Source organism: Lacerta agilis, chromosome 5 (genome assembly GCF_009819535.1).
Source record: "Lacerta agilis isolate rLacAgi1 chromosome 5, rLacAgi1.pri, whole genome shotgun sequence".
Taxonomy (NCBI): Eukaryota; Metazoa; Chordata; class Lepidosauria; order Squamata; family Lacertidae; genus Lacerta; species Lacerta agilis.
This window is the reverse complement of record NC_046316.1, coordinates 95,617,309-95,637,508: the sequence shown is the minus strand read 5'-3', so window position 1 is coordinate 95,637,508 and position 20,200 is coordinate 95,617,309. Positions and strand designations below refer to the sequence as shown.

At 50.3% G+C, this 20,200-nt stretch overlaps 1 protein-coding gene across 2 annotated transcripts; it reads left to right on the top strand.

The window, feature by feature from the left end:
• The first annotated feature begins 2,851 nt into the window (after positions 1 to 2,851).
• PPP1R2 (protein phosphatase 1 regulatory inhibitor subunit 2) lies at positions 2,852 to 19,263 on the top strand. Of its 2 annotated transcripts, none has more exons than XM_033150956.1 (6): positions 2,852 to 3,306; positions 3,923 to 4,030; positions 5,898 to 5,975; positions 7,209 to 7,312; positions 9,312 to 9,503; positions 18,754 to 19,263. In XM_033150956.1, exons 1-6 carry the CDS (start codon positions 2,888 to 2,890, stop codon positions 18,819 to 18,821), a joined length of 969 nt encoding a protein of 322 aa, XP_033006847.1. In that variant the 5' UTR covers positions 2,852 to 2,887; the 3' UTR covers positions 18,822 to 19,263. The 2 variants fall into 2 exon arrangements, with proteins under 2 accessions (XP_033006847.1, XP_033006848.1); XM_033150957.1 differs by lacking the exon at positions 18,754 to 19,263 and adding an exon at positions 17,104 to 17,312.
• Positions 19,264 to 20,200: the final 937 nt, after the last annotated feature.

Genomic DNA, 20,200 nt, shown 5'->3' with positions numbered 1-20,200 from the left:
ACTCACCCTGATGCTGCGTGACGGATATGCACAGGGCTGTCCCATCCATGAGGTAGACAGAGGCAGCCGCCTCAGGCAGAAGAATCCATGAGGTACCTCCATTGATGCCCTCTACCACCCCCCTTGCTACTGGAGAAGTGGTTGGGGTGGCTTCTGGACTCGGGTGAGATCTCAGAAGAGCCCCATGAGAAGCCTCTGCACAATCTTGTGGGCCTCTCCTGAGATATCGCCAGAACCAGGGTGGATAAAAATCAATGATTTTTAAAAATAATAATAATAAAAATCGGATTTTTTTTATTTAAATTGGATTTTTTTAAAATAAAATGCTTTTTGAGGAAAATATATTACCATCCAAAGGTTATTCAATCATGAAATAAAGATTAGTTTTTTAATTATGTAGAATAAGGCTGTATATGTTTACTTTTTTTGGTAAATAAATTCCATTAATCCATTCACAATGTCATTTATGCTCTTCCAGAGGTTTTTGTAAAATTATTGGGCAGTTTCTCTGCCTACAAGATATTATCACAGGTGCTTGGTTTACTTTTGCAGTTCTCAAAACTGAATTTGACTCAGCAGAGATCACATGCCTCTTCTTCACAGCAAAAATGTTATAACATGAACAGAGTTGAGAAAAAGACCTTAATCCTATTGTTCTACAAACCTATGAATACAGAATCAACCCCTTCAGTGTTTCAAGAAGTTCAGTGAATAGAATAGAAACAATATTTTTCTGATTGTTTGGAGTGGAATGGATCTAATAAATCTATTTAAATTACTATTATTAAGGTAATGATTATTTTTCTCCTTCCTAAGTACAACAGAAAAGTTGTCCAAATATGAATGATTAACCTATTAAACTGGGGATAAAAAACTAATATGAAAAGTTGTTATTCTAAAAATCTTCATCTACTTGCATATTAAAGTTATACCAGCAAGAATTAGTCTTTATGTAGAAAACTGTGATTTAAATCAAGCCTTACTGACTAGTGATTTAAATTGTGAGTTACAGTAAATCAGTTTGATTTAAATCAAATCCACCCTGGCCAGAACACACAGCTGTGCACCCTAGTAAGAGAGGCTTTGGCGGGGCAGCAAGGGGGGGAAGTGGTGGTGAAACAGGATGGGCCGCCTCCAGATGCATGTGACCTTTATATATTTTATTCTATTTATTAAATTTCTATACCACTGGTTCACTGCATAAAAATACAAGCAGGGGCAGGGGAGCTGCCAATCCAGGAGCCCGGCCATGCAGCCACTGTGTGGAACTCATCTAAGCCGCTCAAGGGGAAGAGGCCTGTCTGGGCAATTTTGTGCTCGACCCGAGAGAGACTGGCAGTCCCCCCAAGCTCCCAAATGATCTGATGAGGCAGATCATTATCTCAATCATTCTAGCAAGCCAGTCGATCAGTTTGGGCAGGGCTGACAGCTGGCAAGATGATGCAGTTGTCACTCCTTGCAACGGAACAGGCAGAGACACGGTGTCCTGATTAGCAGCCAAGCAGGGCAGGATGTTCTCCTGCCTGGAGCATGCCGGGGCTGCTTTGCAGGGACGCCGGCCCCTTTGATGCTGTGTCCCCTGAAGGGAGGCTCTTGTAGCGATCGCAGATGGCCGACTTGTTAAAGCTGTTCTGACAGCAGAGCGGCAAACCCTAATCCTCTTGCACACCCGCCCCTGTGTGCTTGACAGCCTGCAGTGAAGCCCTCTGACCGAGCAGGGAGGGAGGGCGGTCATGGAGATGGGCGAAGGCTGCTGGCTGCCAGGGGAGTGAGAGGGCCCTGCACCCATCGAGACAGGCTCTACCTGGGGCACAGCTGGCAAGGCCCACCCAGGAGCTCAAGGCAAGAGAAAAGGCCCCACCTGCCGGGCCTTTCCCTCAAGGCCAGCCTTGCACGCAGACGGAGGAATCTCCCCGCCCCCCCCCCACCGCCTTCAATTCCCTCACCAGCCACACCAGTCCCCGTGGTGGTGTAGTGGTTAGAGTGGGCTTGAATGCCCACTTAGCCATGGAGCTCCCTGGGTGCCCTTGGGCTGCTCAGGCTGTCCTACCTCACAGGGTTGTTGTGAGGATAAAATTCAGGAATAACCTTCTGAGTGGAAGGGTCTCCCTTGGGACGCGGTGGGCTCTCCTTCCCGGGAGGTTGGCTGGCCCGCTCTCTGCCAGGGACGCTTGAGCCGAGATCCCTGCCAAGTTGCAGGGGGTTGGACTGGATGACCCTCGGGGGTCCCTTCCAGGATCCTATGAATGGGAAGGTCCTGGAGGGTCGCCTCGTCGAAGCAGGAGTCGCAGCTGAAGGGCCCCGGGCAGGCGGGACTCCCGACCTCCGCTGAGGAACCTCCGACCGAGGGGAGCCCCGCACCTTCCGGGGAGCCTGGCCCGCTTCCCTGTCGGGCGAGGCCGGGGCGGAGCCAGGCCGGGGAGGCCCACCTCGGCTCCAGGCCGGCCAGCGGACGCCGCAGCGGGGCCAGGCTCGGGCTCTCCCGCTTGCCAAGGCCGGCGCTCGGCCCCGCGGCCGGGCGGAAAGGGCCCTTCGCCTCCCGGCCTGGGTCGCTCTGCCGGCGCGGCTGCACTACAACTCCCGTCATCCTGCCGGGGTAGGCGCGGGGGCCGACGGGAGCTGCCTTCCTGCTGCGTTCAGAGGCCCTGTTCTGAGGCGCTGGCCAAAGCCGATTCGCGTCCGATGGCAGCGGTTGTTATTGTTTGGATTGCGCAGGCGCAGTATGCGTTGAGCGGCGCGTTCTACATCCGGGCTTCCGGACGTCCCGCCTCTTGCGCGCTCGGCGCATGCTCAGAACGCCGCCGCCCTGTCGCGTCAGGTCCCAGCCGCCTGGCTTCTGAGGCGAAAAGGGAGGGAAGGGAGCCGGCCCCGCCCCCGCGTCCCGCTTATGACGCCGGCGTCGCGCGTCGCCTGCCTGTTGCGCGTGCGCAGAGCGAGGCGGCGCCGTGACTTCCAGCGGCCTCCCGTCCCGCCTCCAGCGCCTGAGGAGAAGCAGCTGAAGAGCAGCGAGCCAGGGGAGCGCGGCGGCAGCGAGGCCACGGGCGGGCGAGCGAGTGGTCGGGCGGGGAGCGCCTCTCCCCCTCCCGGCGCCATGGAGGCGAAATCCTCGTCGAGCAGCGGCCGCCCCCCCGTGAAGGGCATCCTCAAGAACCCTTCCGGAGGAAGCGGCAGCGGCGGCGCGGGCCTGGTGGCGGCGGCCCTGGCAGAGGCGTCCTCCACCGCCGCCAAGGCTAAGCCGGCCGCCGCCAAGCCCGCCGCCGCGGAGGCCCCGCTCGGAGGAGGCACCTACGACGGCGACGCCCAAGGGTGCGAGGCCGGGGCGGGACTTGGGCCGGGCGCGGGAGGCGGGGCGCAGCCAGACACAGCAGAGGGAAGGGCGCCCCTCCGGCCCTTGATCAGCTTCCTTTCGGGGCCCCCGAGGCCCACTCCCCTTGGGCGGGACGGGGACCCATCTGGTCAGATCTCCTTGGTTGCTGCCGGAGGGGGGGCGGGTCCTGTTTTGGGGGCTGGCCTTCGTTAAGGAATGGGGGCGTGGGGCGTGTGCGACCTCGTTTCATGATTGGAACAGGCAGATCGGAGTGATCATCTATTCTGTTCTTATTCCAGATGGGCGGAGTATAAATAATTTATTATTATTATTATTTTCCACCTTTTCTCCAAAGGCCTCAAGGTGGTCTTTGCCCTTTCTCACTCTTCTTCTTGTCCTTACAACAGCCCTGTCGGGTTGGGGGGTTATGGAGCCCAAGACCCACCTAGTGAGCTTTGAACCTGAGCAGGGGCTTTAAGGTGAGGCTCTAATCCAGTAAATGGATGGTGAGTTCCCCTGCTCTCTAGGGAGCGGGAATAGGGTTTTTGAAAGAGAGACGTGCTAATGTTTCTCTCCGTTCTAATTCCATTTTTTTCCTTTCACATGTTATTTTAGTAAAAAGTCCCAGAAGTGGGATGAAATGAACATCCTAGCTACCTACCATCCAGCAGGCAAAGACTACGGCTTAATGAAGATAGATGAGCCAAGCACTCCCTACCATAGGTAAGCCAGACATGAGGATGATTTAAAAGATAGGTTGCCCTTGTGCGCTACGCCACATTTTTGAGAGGCTAAACAGCAGCCTAGGATGAAAAGACGGCATGGCAGGCTTTATGTGTTGCAGGGACTGCTTTTGATTAATTAGTGCACATTTGTATGCATGATAGACTTTTGGGAAGCTCCTATTATAATTTATTCGGGACTCTATATTTTTCAACAAATTTATATATAGAGAGAAAAGCCCTTCTACTTCTCTGTTTAAAGCCCTAAATGGCCTCAGCCCAGTATACCTGAAGGAGTGTCCCCACCCCCATCGTTCAGCCTGGACACTGATTCCAGCTCCGAGGGCCTTCTGCTGGTTCCCTCTCTGTGAGAAGTGAGGTTACAGGGAACCAGGCAGAGGGCCTTCTCGGTGGTGGCGCCTGCCCTGTGGAACGCCCTTCCATCAGATGTCAAGGAAATAAACAACTCTCTGTGTCTTACGCCTGGAGGATGCGGACCATTTGGATCCCTTCCAATCGGGATTCAGGCCTCATCATGGGACTGAAACTGCCTTGGTCGCGCTGGTCGATGATCTCCGGTGGGCTAGGGACAAAGGTGAGAGCTGTTTCCTAGTTCTGCTGGATCTCTCAGCGGCCTTTGACACCATCGACCATAACATCCTTCTGGAGCGGCTAGAGGGGTTGGGAGCTGGGGGCACTGTTATACAGTGGTTCCGCTCCTTCCTCCTGGGCCGTGTTCAGAAAGTGGTGATGGGGGATGAGTGTTCAGACCCCTGGGCTCTCACTTGTGGGGTGCCTCAGGGTTCCGTCCTCTCCCCCATGCTTTTTAATATCTATATGAAGCCGCTGGGAGAGATCATCAGCGGGTTTGGGCTGGGTGTTCATCAGTATGCGGATGATACCCAGCTCTACCTCTCTTTCAAATCAGAACCAGTGAAGGTGCAGTGTGAGTGCCTGGAGGCGGCTGGAGGATGGATGGCGGTTAACGGATTGAGGTTGAATCCTGACAAGACAGAAGTACTGTTCTTGGGGGATAGGGGGCGGGTAGGTGTGGGGGACTCCCTGGTCCTGAATGGGGTAACTGTGCCCCTGAAGGATCAGGTGCGCAGCCTGGGAGTCATTTTGGACTCACAGCTGTCCATGGAGGCATAGGTTAATTCTGTGTCCAGGGCGGCTGTCTACCAGCTCCATCTGGTACGCAGGCTGAGACCCTACCTGCCCGCAGACTGTCTCGCCAGAGTGGTACATGCTCTGGCTATCTCCCGCTTGGACTACTGCAATGCGCTCTATGTGGGGCTACCTTTGAAGGTGACCCGGAAACTGCAATTAATCCAGAATGCGGCAGCTAGACTGGTGACTGGGAGTGGCCGCCGGGACCACATAACACCGGTCCTGAGAGATCTTCATTGGCTCCCAGTACGTTTCCGAGCACAATTCAAAGTGTTGGTGCTGACCTTTAAAGCCCTAAACGGCCTCGGTCCTGTATACCTGAAGGAGCGTCTCCACCCCCATCATTCAGCCCGGACACTGAGATCCAGCGCCGAGGGCCTTCTGTCGGTTCCCTCACTGCGAGAAGCAAAACTACAGGGAACCAGGCAGAGGACCTTCTCGGTAGTGGCACCCGCCCTGTGGAACGCCCTCCCATCAGAAGTCAAGGGAATAAACAACTACCTGACATTCAGAAAACACCTGAAGGCAGCCCTGTTTAGGGAAGTTTTTAAACTGTGATATTTTAAATGTATTTTAATGTTTGGTGGAAGCCGCCCAGAGTGGCTGGGGAGACCCAGCCAGATGGGCGGGGTACAAATAATAAATTATTATTATTATTATTATTATTATTATTATTATTATTATTATTACCTTTGCAGCATGGCAGGAGAAGATGAAGATGCAGGCAGCGATACAGAATGCAATGAAGCCGTCACTGCAGATGTGTTGGCAAAAAAGTAAGTGCTCCTGGGTGCCGGGATCAGAGCTGGATCAGACCACAGGTTTGTCTGGCCCAGAGCCTTGTTTTCCACACAGGCCAGCAGGATTCCCAAGCAGGAAGCTCCCAAGCAGGGCATGAGTCAAGGGTCTTCCCCTGCTGTCATTCCCCAGCAGGCAATCCACAACAGCAACTGCATCTGAGCTTGGAAGGTCCATGTGGCCATCATGGCTTAAATGAAGAGGCAGTTGAAAGTCCTCTTCTTGACTCCCTCTTCAGTGCCTTAGGTCAGCCTTTCTCAAGCTTGGGTCCCTAGATGTTGTCAGACTACAACTTCCATAGTCCCTATCCACCAGGACCAGTCATAGGGATGATGGGAGTTGTAGTTCAACAGTGTATCAGGATCTGAGTTTGAGAAACACTGGTTTAAGTCCACTGTTTTCTTAGCTGGTTCTCCTCTGGAAGTGCTGCCCCCTTCCTCCCTGTCTGCTGTGATCTTTCAGGGTTCTGTTCGTGATTCCTTTCCAGTTCCCAGTTACTTTGTACCATGCACAGTTTTCTGCTCCCCCCCAAAAAAATCTTTCTTGCCTTTTGTTTGATCTGAATCTCCCACTGTTCATCTTTGTTGTATGACTCCATTGAGTTCTAGTATTACAAGAAGGACAGTAAAACTGTTCGCTTTATATGCACGTCTCATAGGTTTATGCAGTACTGTCACCTCCCCACTGCCCACAAGGAGCTGCTCCAACTCTGGGTCATACTGGCTGTTTTTTTTTTTTTTCTGGGGCGTTTCCACTTCTGCAATACCCTATTTGAGATGTGGCAACCAGAACTATACGCTAAATTTTGTATCATAGATTTGTATAAAGGCAGACATTTTCCTGATTAAAAAAAGCTGTTGCACATTGGGTCAATGTCTGTCCAGTCTGAATTTAAGGTGTTGGTATTTACCTCTACCTACCTAGATGACATGGGGCCCAGATACCTGAACAAGCATTTCTCCTTTTATCAGACTGTTTGCAAAATAATACTGATGCTTTTGACATTCTGGTTAAAACCCAGTCCTGGGTGATTATGGCCTGTTAGTTTGGTGTTAGGTTTTATGCTACATTTTAAATTTATTTTTTTGCCTGAACTTGCTTATTTCTTTGGGTGTGTTATGTTACTACTGTAACCTGTCCTGTGATCTTTGGAAATAGAGTGGGCTAAAAGTATCATGAAATAAAATAAATAACCCAATAAATCTGTGTAGGTTAGCGGCTGCAGAGCATGGCAAGGGGCCGAAGATCCTCGCGCAGCAGGAAGAGAGCAGCGACGAAGAGGACGATGAGTCGGAGTTAACTCCTGAAGAACGTGGTAGGTCTTGCTTTGCCAGTTAGAGCTAAATGGTGCCTGTGGAACAGCTGAAATGTGTGAAGGGCTGGATAGCTTTTATTTTTCATACTTGCACAGATGTTGTGGTTTAAGTGGTGCTTATCCCCATTTATACATGGGAAGCTGAGGCAGAGGATGGTAATTTGCCTGTGACCATCAAGTGGAGCTGGGAGGTGGGATTGAAGCCCAAGGAACAGGCTCTTGAATTTGGACCCCAATGACATAATAGTTAAAGCCTGTGAAAGAAAGATGCTTGGATTTGAAGGTACTCCTGGGGGTTGGATTCCGCAGTCAACACTTGGAGGAGACCTGTTGAAACCAGTGTTGTGAATTGACTTACCGTATATACTCGAGTATAAGCCGAGTTTTTCAGCACATTTTTGTGCTGAAAAAGCCGCCCTCGGCTTATACTCAAGGGAGGCGGGTGGCGGCTCCTATGCCTGCTCTTGTGAGCGGCAGGCAAGGGACAAGCGGCCCTTTCTCGCCACTCCTCTCCGCCGCCGCCCGCCTCTTGCAAGGGGCAGGCATAGGAGCCCCGACAGCGGCGAAGGAGGAGGAGGGAGCAGCCTAAAATGGCTCCTTTTGGGCTGCTTCTTCCTCCTCCGCTGGCTTACGCACACACACCCTGGCTTACACTCGAGTCAATAAGCTTTCCCAGTTTTTATAGGAAAATTAGGTGCCTCGGCTTATATTCGGGTCGGCTTATACTCGAGTATATATGGTAAGCCCTTTGCAATGAGTGGATCTTTGAGTATGACCTAGCTGGAATACAGCTCTTAAATGGCAGGTAATGGTTGGGACCTTCTAACAAGTGGAGTTGGGTTGGGTTAAGAGGTAAGAGTTCATCCTTAGATCTCTACCTCCTCATGGCATGATAAAGATGCTTGGTGTCTATTTCCACATATCCCATTGAACTGGCAGTTATGGCTTTGGATATTCTCCTTCCCACTGAACTTTTCAACTAAATTTCTAAATTTCAGGCCCTTGGTGAGACACTGAGCTTTTTCCAAGTCAGCAGTTCTTTTGACTACATAACATCATAGATGAGGGAGGGAGAGAGCTGTGGTGGTGAATAAGCTGTCTTTTCCTTTAAGGCTAACTGCAGAGGCCAGGGAACAAGTTGGAAAGAATGTTCGCTCTTTGACGGATCAGTTTGGGGATCATGCGCTTGCCTCCTTTTGCAATTACACGCTGCAGTTCTCTGTGTTTATACCACAGCTTTCTGAAAACTGCTCTTGAGAATAGCTGGCATTTGTGCTGGGAGGAGGAGGTATCTCTTTTTTGTACTCTTAAGCCTGCCCAGTTACCTTCTCTTAGGCTTGACTCCAGAGTAAAATGGCTGAGCTTGGGAGCTGCTCAGGCTGGTCTTTCTGCTCCTTCCTTTGACTTTACTAAGCAGAAAAATAGGCCACTGATTTCTCAGTGCTAAGGCCCAACAAAATAGACATTGGTGTGGTTCTTGCACAGACTGTGCGCACACACACTTGTGCAAGTGGATTTTAGCTGCTCAGGTGGAAATTCTCCATTGCAGACCTGGGAAAATTCTAGCTGAGCACCCCGCAGAAGCTGGGAGGGGAAATGTTTTGGAAGTTCTAGATTGACCAAAAACATGTTCTGTTTGTGCTGCCTCCCTACCCACCCATAGCCTTTGGGATGAGGTTGGCTGTAACTCCTCTTAGGAAATGCATCCTAGGGAATGTTGTAGGTAATTCCAATTGAACACATTTGTGTACAATGCTTCCTGGCCAAATGCAGTGGTTCTGGAGGATTTTTTAAACACCTTCCTGTTCAAATTTTGATTTAAGCCTGTTGGGATGGACCTCAGTTCTTGTAGCTCAGGGTCTTCATCGCAGCAGGCAGTGGTGGCAAGGTCTGCTGCAACTTTAACAGAGTGAGTAAAATGTGAAGTTGCAGGAGGTGTAGCAGTGGAAAAACAATGGCTGATGAGTCGGTCTACTGAATCTGTTTGCTCTACGTGCAGAGAAGAAGAGGCAGTTTGAGATGAAAAGGAAGATCCACTACAATGAGGGCAAGAACATCAAGCTGGCCAGGCAGCTGATTGCGAAGGAGCTGCATGGTGATGCAGCCAATGAAGAAGAAGATGATGATGAATGCGATGATGAGGATGAAGGCGATGAATGTGATGAAGAGATGCGGGACACAGTAGACCTTGGTGAGCAAGTTACTCCCAAAGTGCCCTCAGTAGGTGCCAGTCAGAGAGCACTTCCCCATTAGCGTCGCCTCTATGAGCCACAGAGTGGAGGGTGTTTTGCAGGGCTGAGAATAGGTTTCAGATTCTTAGGTGCCAGGATGAAATCCCCAGGCAGGCTCATAGGCAGCTGCTCTTGGGGTTTGGCATCCTTGGCTATCTCCAGCCAAGTGTTTGCTTTGCATCACCTGACTTGGCAACTCTGGTATTTTCTTCAAAATGATATACAGTATCAGCTTGAAGTCTGTATTGTGCTGTCAGTTTCATGATTTTTGACCTGGCAGTATATCACTAATCATGATGTGCTTAGCGCTGAATGGTGTTTGCTGATAAATATCAGGTAAACATCATGATGTACCGACACATCACAATGTCTGAAATACATTGCCTATCGCTAGTCTGTGTGTTCACAAGTACGTTTGGCGCACTATACAAAAATTGCAATGTGTGAAAAACCATGAAGCTAGCCCAGACTTCCTTGGAAGTTTTCAAGCAGAAGTTGGATGGCCATCTGTCATGGATGCCTTAGCCAAGATTCCTGCATTTCAGGATGTTGAACTAGATGACCCTTACGGTTTCTCCCGATTCTGTGATTCTCTCGATTCCTGCAGCCCCTGCTAAACTCTGCCAGCTCAGCTCTCCCCTGCCAGGGGGCAGCAAATCACAAGAGCAGGTGCTGGCAAAAATAACAATGTGGGAAAATCCAATGGCTCTACATAGCTCCATCCTTATTTCAGACATCAGTATACAGTATTGCAATGTTTAACTGGTGATATATCACGATGTTGAAAACCAGGTATCGCCCAGCCTCAACAGCCAGCTCTTTCCATTGGAGGGACTTGTTCCTATTTGCCTGCAGGGGCCGTTCTCCTTGAGGTAGAAATAGGAACTGTGGAGAGACAAAGATGGGCAGTGTGTTGCCGTTCTTGTTTTTCCACTCCTTTTCCAGGTGACTGGAAGGCAAACCCTGCTAGGATTTGTGCAGCTGGATGGAGCCCAAGCAGCCAGCACTGTCATGTTAGCAGACAGGCTCAGTGTGTGTGTGTGTGTGTGTGCGTGCGTCTGAGAGAGAGAGAATTGGGCAGCAGCTGAGCTGGCTTGGAGGTTTGTGTTTGCACTCCACACTCAGCATTCCGCATGCGGAATGTCTCATTCAGCTGCTGCTGAGCTGGTTTGGCCTTCCCTCTTTGCGTGCCTCTTTACCCATCCTCCTTTGGGGTGTTCCTCACATGAATAAATTGAATGCTTCTCTCGGAGATTTCAAAGGCTGGTGAGTGGCACTGATTTATTTATTTTTAGTTGGTTTCTCCTGTTGCTGGCCAAGTGGCTTCATTCACAAATACACTTTGGAAGTAGCAGTGTTAGTGTTGGCTGAACACTTGGGTTTTGAGATTCTCCCCGCAGATGCAACCCAGATGATATTATATCCCATGATACACATATGAACTTCAGTTTCCAAGTTCTCCTTTAGTTCTAAGTTTCTCCTTTAGCAGAAATACACCTTTGACATCTGGGCTGGAAAAGGCATTGATAACAAAGGGAGATTTGAAAGGAATAAGCACATGCAGACCAGCACTGTGGCAGAGACAAGCCATGGAGGAGGATGTAGTGAGCCCAGGTGTGCTGTGGAATGGTTGAGGGAGGCCAGGAAAGAGAAGACACAGGTGATATGATAGCTGTTTTCTACTGTGATGACATCCAAAAGGACCTCTTCAAACAGGCAAAATGGCAAATGCTGTTGGATATGAGGGTCATTCCATGCCAAATCACCTGGTGCCATGTGCTCTCACGACTCAGATTTTCTTCATTTTTTAAAATGTGTAGATAACCTCAAATTAATTTCTAAAGTTTTTTGTCCAAAATTGGGCTCAGGTGAATTTTTTGAAAATTTCGATTTTGGACAATAAAAATTTTTTTTTTGGATTGTTGGAAAAGCCTCAAAACAACTTCGCACACAAATGGAATCCAGCACGCTTCCTTCTGCGTTCTCCTGTGCCATCCGCAGAGTATTTTCTCGTGCAACGGTGTGTGTGCATGCCAGCAATTATAAACAACAAAGTCCAGCTTCTTTTGCTAATCTAGAAACTTTATTTACAAGGCATAAATTACATCCCTGGAGAGACACACGACATTTTAGCCTTCTTTCTCCGGCCAAAAACGAAAGAAAAAGATACAGAAACAACAAGTATCACATTACACAGAGTCTTCCGGCGACGCTTTTCCTCTTGTGGGCACGGTGACCTGGTTGAGCTTGTTAACTCCGAAAGCTCCAAACCTCTACACCCCCTCTCGTCCCGCACCACAGGGACATTGTAAGCATGCTGCTTACCCTACGCACAAACCCTCACACAACTCGTCATGACGTTGGAAGTTCAGGGGCTTCGTGAACCCAACCTTCAGGTTCACCTGACCAGGACAGTACTTCAGCTTTTCCAAGCCGGTCTGAACGCACACGTCTCAAAAGAGAACGTCCAGGTGTTTGGGTCTAGCTTTGACTTGTCCAGACTCTGCCACTAACAAACAGAGTTGGTTGTCCTCCCAAACCATCATGGGTAGGCAACTCTGATCGCAGATCTCTTGGACCAAACACCTATAGAACTCCAGTTCCCTGCAAAGCACTGACAACGCACTGTACCTGGCTTCTGCATGAGAATGAGCAATGAGGCTCTGGCACCGGGACTTCAGCCCGCTTAGAGCTCCTCCACACTGTATAACCATTTCAGACACAGATTTCCTGTCCTCGGAATTTGCCCAACCGCTGTCGCACCAGCAAGCGAGCTGGGGCTCACCGACAGCTGACAACTTCAGGCAAAACTCATTAGTCTCCTGCAAACTCTGGAGCACTCTCTTGATGCCGTTCCAGGCATGCATACTGGGCTTTGTAGCCTCCTTGCTGAACAGATCCACAGCAACTGCTATGTCAGTTTTGCTCAACTAGGAAGGAAACAACAGCCTCCCAGGAGCTGACCTAAACACCTTGGGGTTCTCGAACACTGAGCATTCCCCAGTCTGACTGCCCTTACCTAGACACGTCTCCATGGGTGTTCTGACACTAGCACATTCAGACACTCTGAACTTCTTCAACAACTGCACTACTTCACCAGTCTGATTGAGCAAGACACTACCGTCTTCGGCTCTGTCTACCTGCACACCTAGGTAAACACCAACAGGGCTTAGGTTCCTGAGCTGGAAAGACTGACCAAGCTCCTCTGCGAATCATTGCACCTGTCTCCTGGTCTCCGCCAGGTAAAGCATGTCCGCACTGGACTGCAGAACTAGCTCCTGCTCTGGGCTTACTCCTGCCAGAAACAGGCAGCTATCAGCACAACTCTGGCTGAAACCTAGCTTTCTCAAAGCTTGCACGCCTGAGGACCAATCTCTGACTGACTCATTCAAGCCATTGATTGCCTCGTGCAACTTCCACACTTGATCTGGCCTGTCGTCCTCGAACCCTGGCGGAGGTACCTCGTCCCTCTCCTCATCCAGGTCAGAATCCAAACAGGCATCCAAACCAAAGTGGCTTACCTCAAAGCTGCTTTGAGTCGCGACCAGTACCTCGGAACACTTGACCCCCTCTTCCCGAGTGAAGCATCTGGCTACTGACCTAGCCTTGCACTGCAACTCTCCAGTTGCTGCCGTCTTGAGTCTGTACACCCAACGACCTTCTGAAAGCGTCGTGGTTGTGAACACACCCAAAGACCTCATTGAGCTTACCTGCTCTACCATGGCATTATGCCATTTCTGGGTGTCTCCTTGAGATACCCATTGAACCTCCACAAGGCTCTCCGGTTCACACTGAACCAAACAAGCACTCACGCTAGTGGCAGTGAACCTTTCGGGCAGAATCCTTTCAGTGGATCGTGCAAACTGCTGTGATACCACTTCAGGTTCTCCCTCTGCTCCAGTTGCACTGGATTCCACCTGCACGTCCTTGACGTCAGGCATCTCACCTACACCTTTGCTGCGCCTGTGCACCCTAGCTGAACCACCCAAGGATGACGTTGGCGCGCCTTTGGGCTCCTGCTTCACTGCTGAAGAACCCCCCTCTTGCTCCGGGATGAGACCTGTGCCAGGCTCTCCTGGAGAAGAGTTGCCACACAAAGAAACGCCATGCGTGGCTTGCCTCCTAGTCCTTGACATAGGAGTTGCGGGTGCACTCCCAGGCTCTCGCCTGGGAGTCGCCCCTAGCTGTGCTGCACCCTGGTGATGGCTGGGAAGTCGGCCCGAGCCACCAGCAGGTGCCAAAGTCACAGCAATACCCCCTCTTGGGGCTGGCCCACCTGGACCACTGCCACCAGTAGGTGGCGTATCTGCCTGTCCAACAGTGACAGGACCATCCAGAACATCAGGGCTTCTAGGGATGCTATCCAATCCATTCTGCTCACAGAATTCAGCACTCCTGCTGACTAGGACCTGGGTCTGGTTACTATCTGGGCTAACAAACCTCCAGCTACTCAAGCTGGGCTCGTATCCACAGAAAAACACCTTCTGAACCTTGGGACCACTCAGTTCCACCCAGAACCCTTGCGGAAGCTCTGTATCCAACAGCATGGTCTCAGTGGCAGCCTGGAACATCCTTTGCTGCCTCTCTGCAAGACCACATACCTGTGAAGAAAGCAGGTTAGTCACACTGTGCTTACTCCCCCTCTCATGGAGAACCTGGAAACAGCCTACTCCAGTAGAATACTGCTGTTCCATATCCACAACCAGTGGTGCTGCCTCAGTTGGCTCCTTGAGCAACGCAGACCACGTGTGGTGGGAAAAAGCATCAACCAAACACACAGAACAAAACGCTCCCCCCAGGCTAGCTTCTGGCATCCATTCAGAGATAGCCACATGAAACAGAGAAAAGGGATGAGTGGTAACCCTTTCAGACCTGGGGTAGCTGGACGTCGACTCCTTGACCTTGCAAACCCTGCAATCAAGAAAAACGTTACATGCCCTTAAGTTGCACCCTTCAGAGAACTCAGGCTGCTTCAGCACACTGTCCCAGTGGCAATTTGCCAGCCTTTTGTGCCACTGACGTAAACACAAGTGGTGCGTGGGCACAATGGTGCACTGCACATGCACTGCTTCAGCGCTAACTCCCCCTGTTCTTGCTTGAGGCATCTTGACAGCAAACAGCCCGTCTTTGCTGCATTCCATGCGTAGAAGCATCTTCTGGCCCCTGGAAACAGAACAGGTGTTAGTCTCCAAACAGACATCAAAAACATTGGACAGAAGGTTTGACATAGACAACAGACACACAGCCATGTCAGGAACCACAGAAAACTCCAGTTCTGTCCCTTGAAAACTTGCAGAGACTGTCCCAAAAACGACAAACTGTCTCTTGCTTCTGTCAGTCAGTTCGGTGCAGGCGACGAGCCAAAACAAAGCTCTGCAGTGAGGCCTTTGCGCTGGCTATCTGGCCCCTCTGCTTTCCCTGTTGACGTGGCTCTTCTTCAGCAGCCATACAACCTGACAGGAAATTAAGCTGAGCTGGGGGCAGGCTCTCCAAAGCCTCTTCAGCCAGTCCCTCAGCCCCAGGAAACTGGGCTAGGGTCTTCCAGGTCTCACAGGCGCTGGCCAAACCTTCTATGTGGTGGCACTGGGCTACATCAACACTGTGGGCAAACGATGACCCTCTTGCTGCCTCATCTCTGCATTGAGCAGCAGTTGCGACCTCCTGAGCTTCTGGAGCTATGCCAGGAAGCAGTGAGAGTGGAGGTGGTGCTTGTACACAACAGCCTTCCTCCTCCTTGATGGGGATGCTATGACTCCCATAGACTCCCTCCATCTTGCCCTGGGGTTGCGTACTCACGATTCTGTAGCTTTTCACCCAGGCAAGGAAGATGGGGGCTTCACCAGAGAGGTAAAACTGCCTTTGCAGTCCTCAATCTGGGCTTTCCTGCTGCCTTTCAAACACTGGCAGCAAGTTGCAGACAGCTTAGCCATTCAGCAGACTGCTGAACGCTCTTGCCGGCACAGAAAGCATTCCCTGGACACTGCAACACAGTCCAAGCCAGGGAGGCACTTCTCAGCTTGGCACACATATTCTGGATCTCTAGAACTGCTCCAGAATCGTAAAAGCTTGGGTCCATAACCTCTAGGCTTTTGGATTGTTGGAAAAGCCTCAAAACAACTTCGCACACAAATGGAGTCCAGCACGCTTCCTTCTGCGTTCTCCTGTGCCATCCGCAGAGTATTTTCACGCGCAACGGTGTGTGTGCATGCCAGCAATTATAAACAACAAAGTCCAGCTTCTTTTGCTAATCTAGAAGCTTTATTTACAAGGCATAAATTACATCCCTGGAGAGACACGCGACATTTTAGCCTTCTCCTTTCTCCGGCCAAAAACGAAAGAAAAAGTTACAGAAACAACAAGTATCACATTACACAGTGTCTTCCGGCAACGCTTTTCCTCTTGTGGGCGGGGCGACCTGGTTGAGCTTGTTAACTCCGAAAGCTCCAAACCTCTACATCTACACATAATTATTTTTTTTGAAGAAAATCTGAGTCATGAGAGCACGATTGAGTATTAAAATCAGGTGATTTGGCGTGGAATGACCCATGAGTGAGTATAAAATGATGCACAGAGGGACAAGAAATACAAAGTTTGCATCAGTGCTCCTGCGATCGGCCGCTAATGACCAAGAAGGAGACCTTGGGTTGCAGTGGAGACCTTGATGAAGATGTTGAGAAAGGCTAGGGCAGGCATAGGCAAACTCCGGCCCTCCAGATGTTTGGGGCTACAATTCCCATCATCCCTGACCACTGGTCCTGTTAGCTAGGGATGATAGGAATTGTGGTCCCAAACATCTGGAGGGCCGGAGTTTGCCTATGCCTGGGCTAGGGATTGTTAGGAAAGGGATTGAGAATAAAATTGCCAAAATTGTTATGTCTTTGCACAAATTTGTGGTGCAGTTTGGAATGTCGCCTCAAAAAGGATATTGTAGAGCTGAAAGAGGTTGAGAAAAGGACAACCAAAATGATCAAGGTGGTGAAACAACGAACCTGTGAGGAAAGGTGACAATATTTTTATTTCAGAGGAAAGACAAGCAACAGGAAACATGATAGAGGAATAAAAAACTGAACATCTTTCACACAGTGCAGAGTTAAATTATGGAATTCTCTCCCACAGGAGGCAGAGATGGGCGCCAACTTGGATGGCATTAAAAGAGGATTAGAGAAAAGCTTGGCAGCTAAGGCTCCCCATGGTGACCGACCACAGTGGCTGTGCCTCTGCCTCCTCTGTCGGAGGCAGCGAGCCTCTCAGTACCAGCTGCTGGTGTTCCCTGGTGTGTTGCACTCATGTCCTGCTTGCAGGCATCCCTTAGGGGCAACTGGCTGGTCCCTTTGAGAACAGAGTTCTGCCCTAGACAGGCCTTGGACTGCATCCTGCAGGGGGTTCCGCCATGACTTCTGGAAGCAAATTCCATAGGTTCCCCCCCCCCCCATTTTATCTTTTTGCAAGTGCACTGAAGCAGTGCCTGCCTCATCATATTCTGGCCAGTTTGAAAAACATTATGTGCCTATTTCTTGACTGAGGTGAGTTTTTTTTTTACTGTTGTCTTCTTTCTGACAGATTGGGACTGTTGAATAATATGTTAGCCATGCATTCAGAGTAGTAGGAATAAAGCAGATGAGAATCAAATCAAGGCCTAATGAATCTTCCCACCAGAACCCGAAGGACGTCATGCTGGTTAGCTGCTGGCCATAATTCTGCGGATGATCTTTCTTGTGAAGCTGTGCAGTTCACAGAGCAAAGGAATCTGAAACATGCACATTTCTGAACTTCCTGTGAGCCTGAGTCACTTAGAAGTCGCTGTAGGATACTTCATCTCTCTTTTCAGCACAGTATTTGGCAAGAGCAGGCCTTGAATCTTGATTCAGAGTTGAGGAGGGGTTGCAGTCCTTTCAGTTGGGTCTTTTTTTGGGTGGGGTCTTCTGTGTTTGTCTCCTCCATGCTGGCATGCAGGAATGGGTGGCCTAAGTGCAGGAGGTTCTGGCTGCCCAGGCTCCTGGTCTTCTTCCCCAGCAAGACCCTGGGGTGCTTCTGAGTTGGGCTTCTTCCGCTAAGCTCCCTGTGGCTTCCACTTGCTCTCCTATGACCTCCGGTTGCATGACCAAGACTCCGTCTTTGCCCTTCCCACAACTGCAGCACCCAGTGAAGAGCTTCCCTCTAACATGCAGGCCTATAGACTCTCTGGCAGCTGTTCATCTTTTCTCTAAGCAGAGGGGCAAGTTTGGGTTGACTTCCCTGCTCTCAGTTGCTCACTAGCTGCCTTTGAATGGAGGGCTGGGTGTGGCACTGAAGCCACAGCTGGGCTTAAGCCACTAACTGCGTACCATGACATTTTAAAAGACTCTTACCTCTCAAATGGTTAGTCTCTAAGGTGCTACTGGAAGGAATTTTTTATTTTTTATTTTGTTTTCTCTCAAATGGGGTCTGAGTTGGAGGCCTGCAGGTTTTTATTATTAAGAATTGGATTTCCTACCCCTCTATGAGGCCCCAGTGATAGGAAAAAGGTGCATTATCTCCAGTAGTCCCTCTCTTTCCCCCAAGTCCTGTAGCAAGCACAGAAAATGTGAGGAATGGTGCGGGGAGTGTTTGGGGAGTATCGGGCTAAGCTGGTAAGTGTAGTGTGGAGCTCCCTGCTTAAAACACCTGCTGTGCAGCTAAGATGTTGGGAAGGAGGTCAGGAGAGACATTTGGGGTAGCAAATCCTCGTCAGTTGGCTACAAAAACATTGGGACTGGGCAGGGAGGAGAAGGCACTCATGATGTCCCAGATCCCCGTCTTTCTCTTCATCTTCAGAGATCTTTACTGAGGTTATTTTAGCCTTGAGACCCAAGTCAAAGAATTGCTTTGGCACAACTGGCTGATCTGTGAGAGGCAGATCTGTAAAGCTGGTTGAGGGGTGTTTATGCAAGCCAAGCAATTGCTGTGCCGCATTTCAGAAACAATCACTGGTGGCTAGGCCTCTTGGTTTCTGCAGCTAGTGGGGATGGTCCATGTGTTTGGGCGTTGTGCAAGTGCTTTGATGGACTCAGGTTGACCATTTGGCGCTTCCAACCTGTTCAGATAAAAAAGAAAGATGCTGCATGCAGGCATCTGACTGTCTGGGTTCTGCTCCTGTCAGGGTGAATGCTTGCCCCATAGACGCACAGTCTTTTGTGATGTAAACTGCAGCTGGTGAGAAATTCCCTGTTTCTTTTTTTCTCTTTCCTACAGCACCTGATCCTAGCGATCCACTTGAGAAAATTGCACACAGCCTAGAAGAAGTCTGCTCAGGACTGTAGCTGATCCTGAAGCCATACCTTTGTATTCACTGCATTGCACACCTGCTGTTGTGACTTAAGTAACTGAGGAGCAGGTCGGCTCCCACTTAGTGTTGCCAAGTGTGGTGGGAGCCAGCAAGACTTTTCTCTTAGGCAGACAGAAAACTCTGCTGAGCTGGCTTATTCTTGTGCCTGGCAGCCACAGAGAAGACGGCTTCATGCATAAACAGCAGGATCACATGACGTACAATGCAGGTGACTTTGGCACATCTGTGTTGTTCCTCTTTATGGTTTTGAAACAACCAGTCACTTTGCTTTCTCCTATTCTATTTGGCAGGACCTTCTAGGACTTAAAAGTGGCCACATGCCTCGTAGAAAGGGCTTTGGCATTGATGTGCCAAACTTTACAACTAGAATAGATGAGCCCTTACACTGAACCGCTTGACAATTGACAAGGTATTTTTTTGTGGGGGGAGGGATTGATTGATTAATCAATAGGCATCTTTTTGTATAATATTTCTTCTTGGTTGTTAATCTTGATAGTCTGTATCTTGTTGCTGGAGGGGGAGAAAGAGGCAGAGAGGGAGGTGGCATTAATGCAGCCATGAGCAAAATGAAGGAGAAAAGGGGCTCTGCATTCCCTCCCTGCTTCCCAGAGCATCCCTGCAGTTATGTGGGGACTGTTCTGAGCCTGGAAATGATGCTCCAACTCTGCCATGCTGTGCAACGTTCTCTGCTTCTTCTGCTTGTGGGCTTGGCTGTGGAGTGGAGTTTTGTGGGCTCTTTCAGCATGAATCTCCGTTGAGCTGCATGCCACCTTGTCAGCTGAGGCACCCCAGGGGCTTGCCACACTTTCCCATAGTTGGAGGGAAGTCAGCTTTGCAAATCTGCGCCAGAAGCATCACTGGCACCCGTATACCTCCCTCTTCATGTCCAGAGCGATAGGGTGGCCTGGTGAACTGTGCTGCCATGCAGCCCTTGCGAGGAGCCAGGGCAGCCACCTGTGAGTGGTTGTGGATGGAAGACCAGCCTTCATGCTAGAGGCCCCAAGCGGTGGGGTCCTGGCTGATGGATGTTGCCAGCCCTATTCTGACAACAGCATGATAAGGTGAAATTGACCTGCATCCCCAGTGCAGTCTCCTTGTTGGCTGTCTGAGATTGTGAGCCCTCTGGGCAGGGATGTTGTCTGTTCTGTACAGCACTGGCACTAAATAAACAAGTCTAATACCACTGGCTTGCTTCCTCAAGCCATCCTGATTGCTTGCGAAGCTCCCCCTTGGCCCTGGGGGAGTTTGGGCCTGTTCTCTGCTGGCCCACCATCTGTGGAAACCTCCTTTGGACTTCAGGCTCCTCTGCAGAGAGGATGGGGAGAAATGCCTGCGTTTGGGATCAGCACCTCT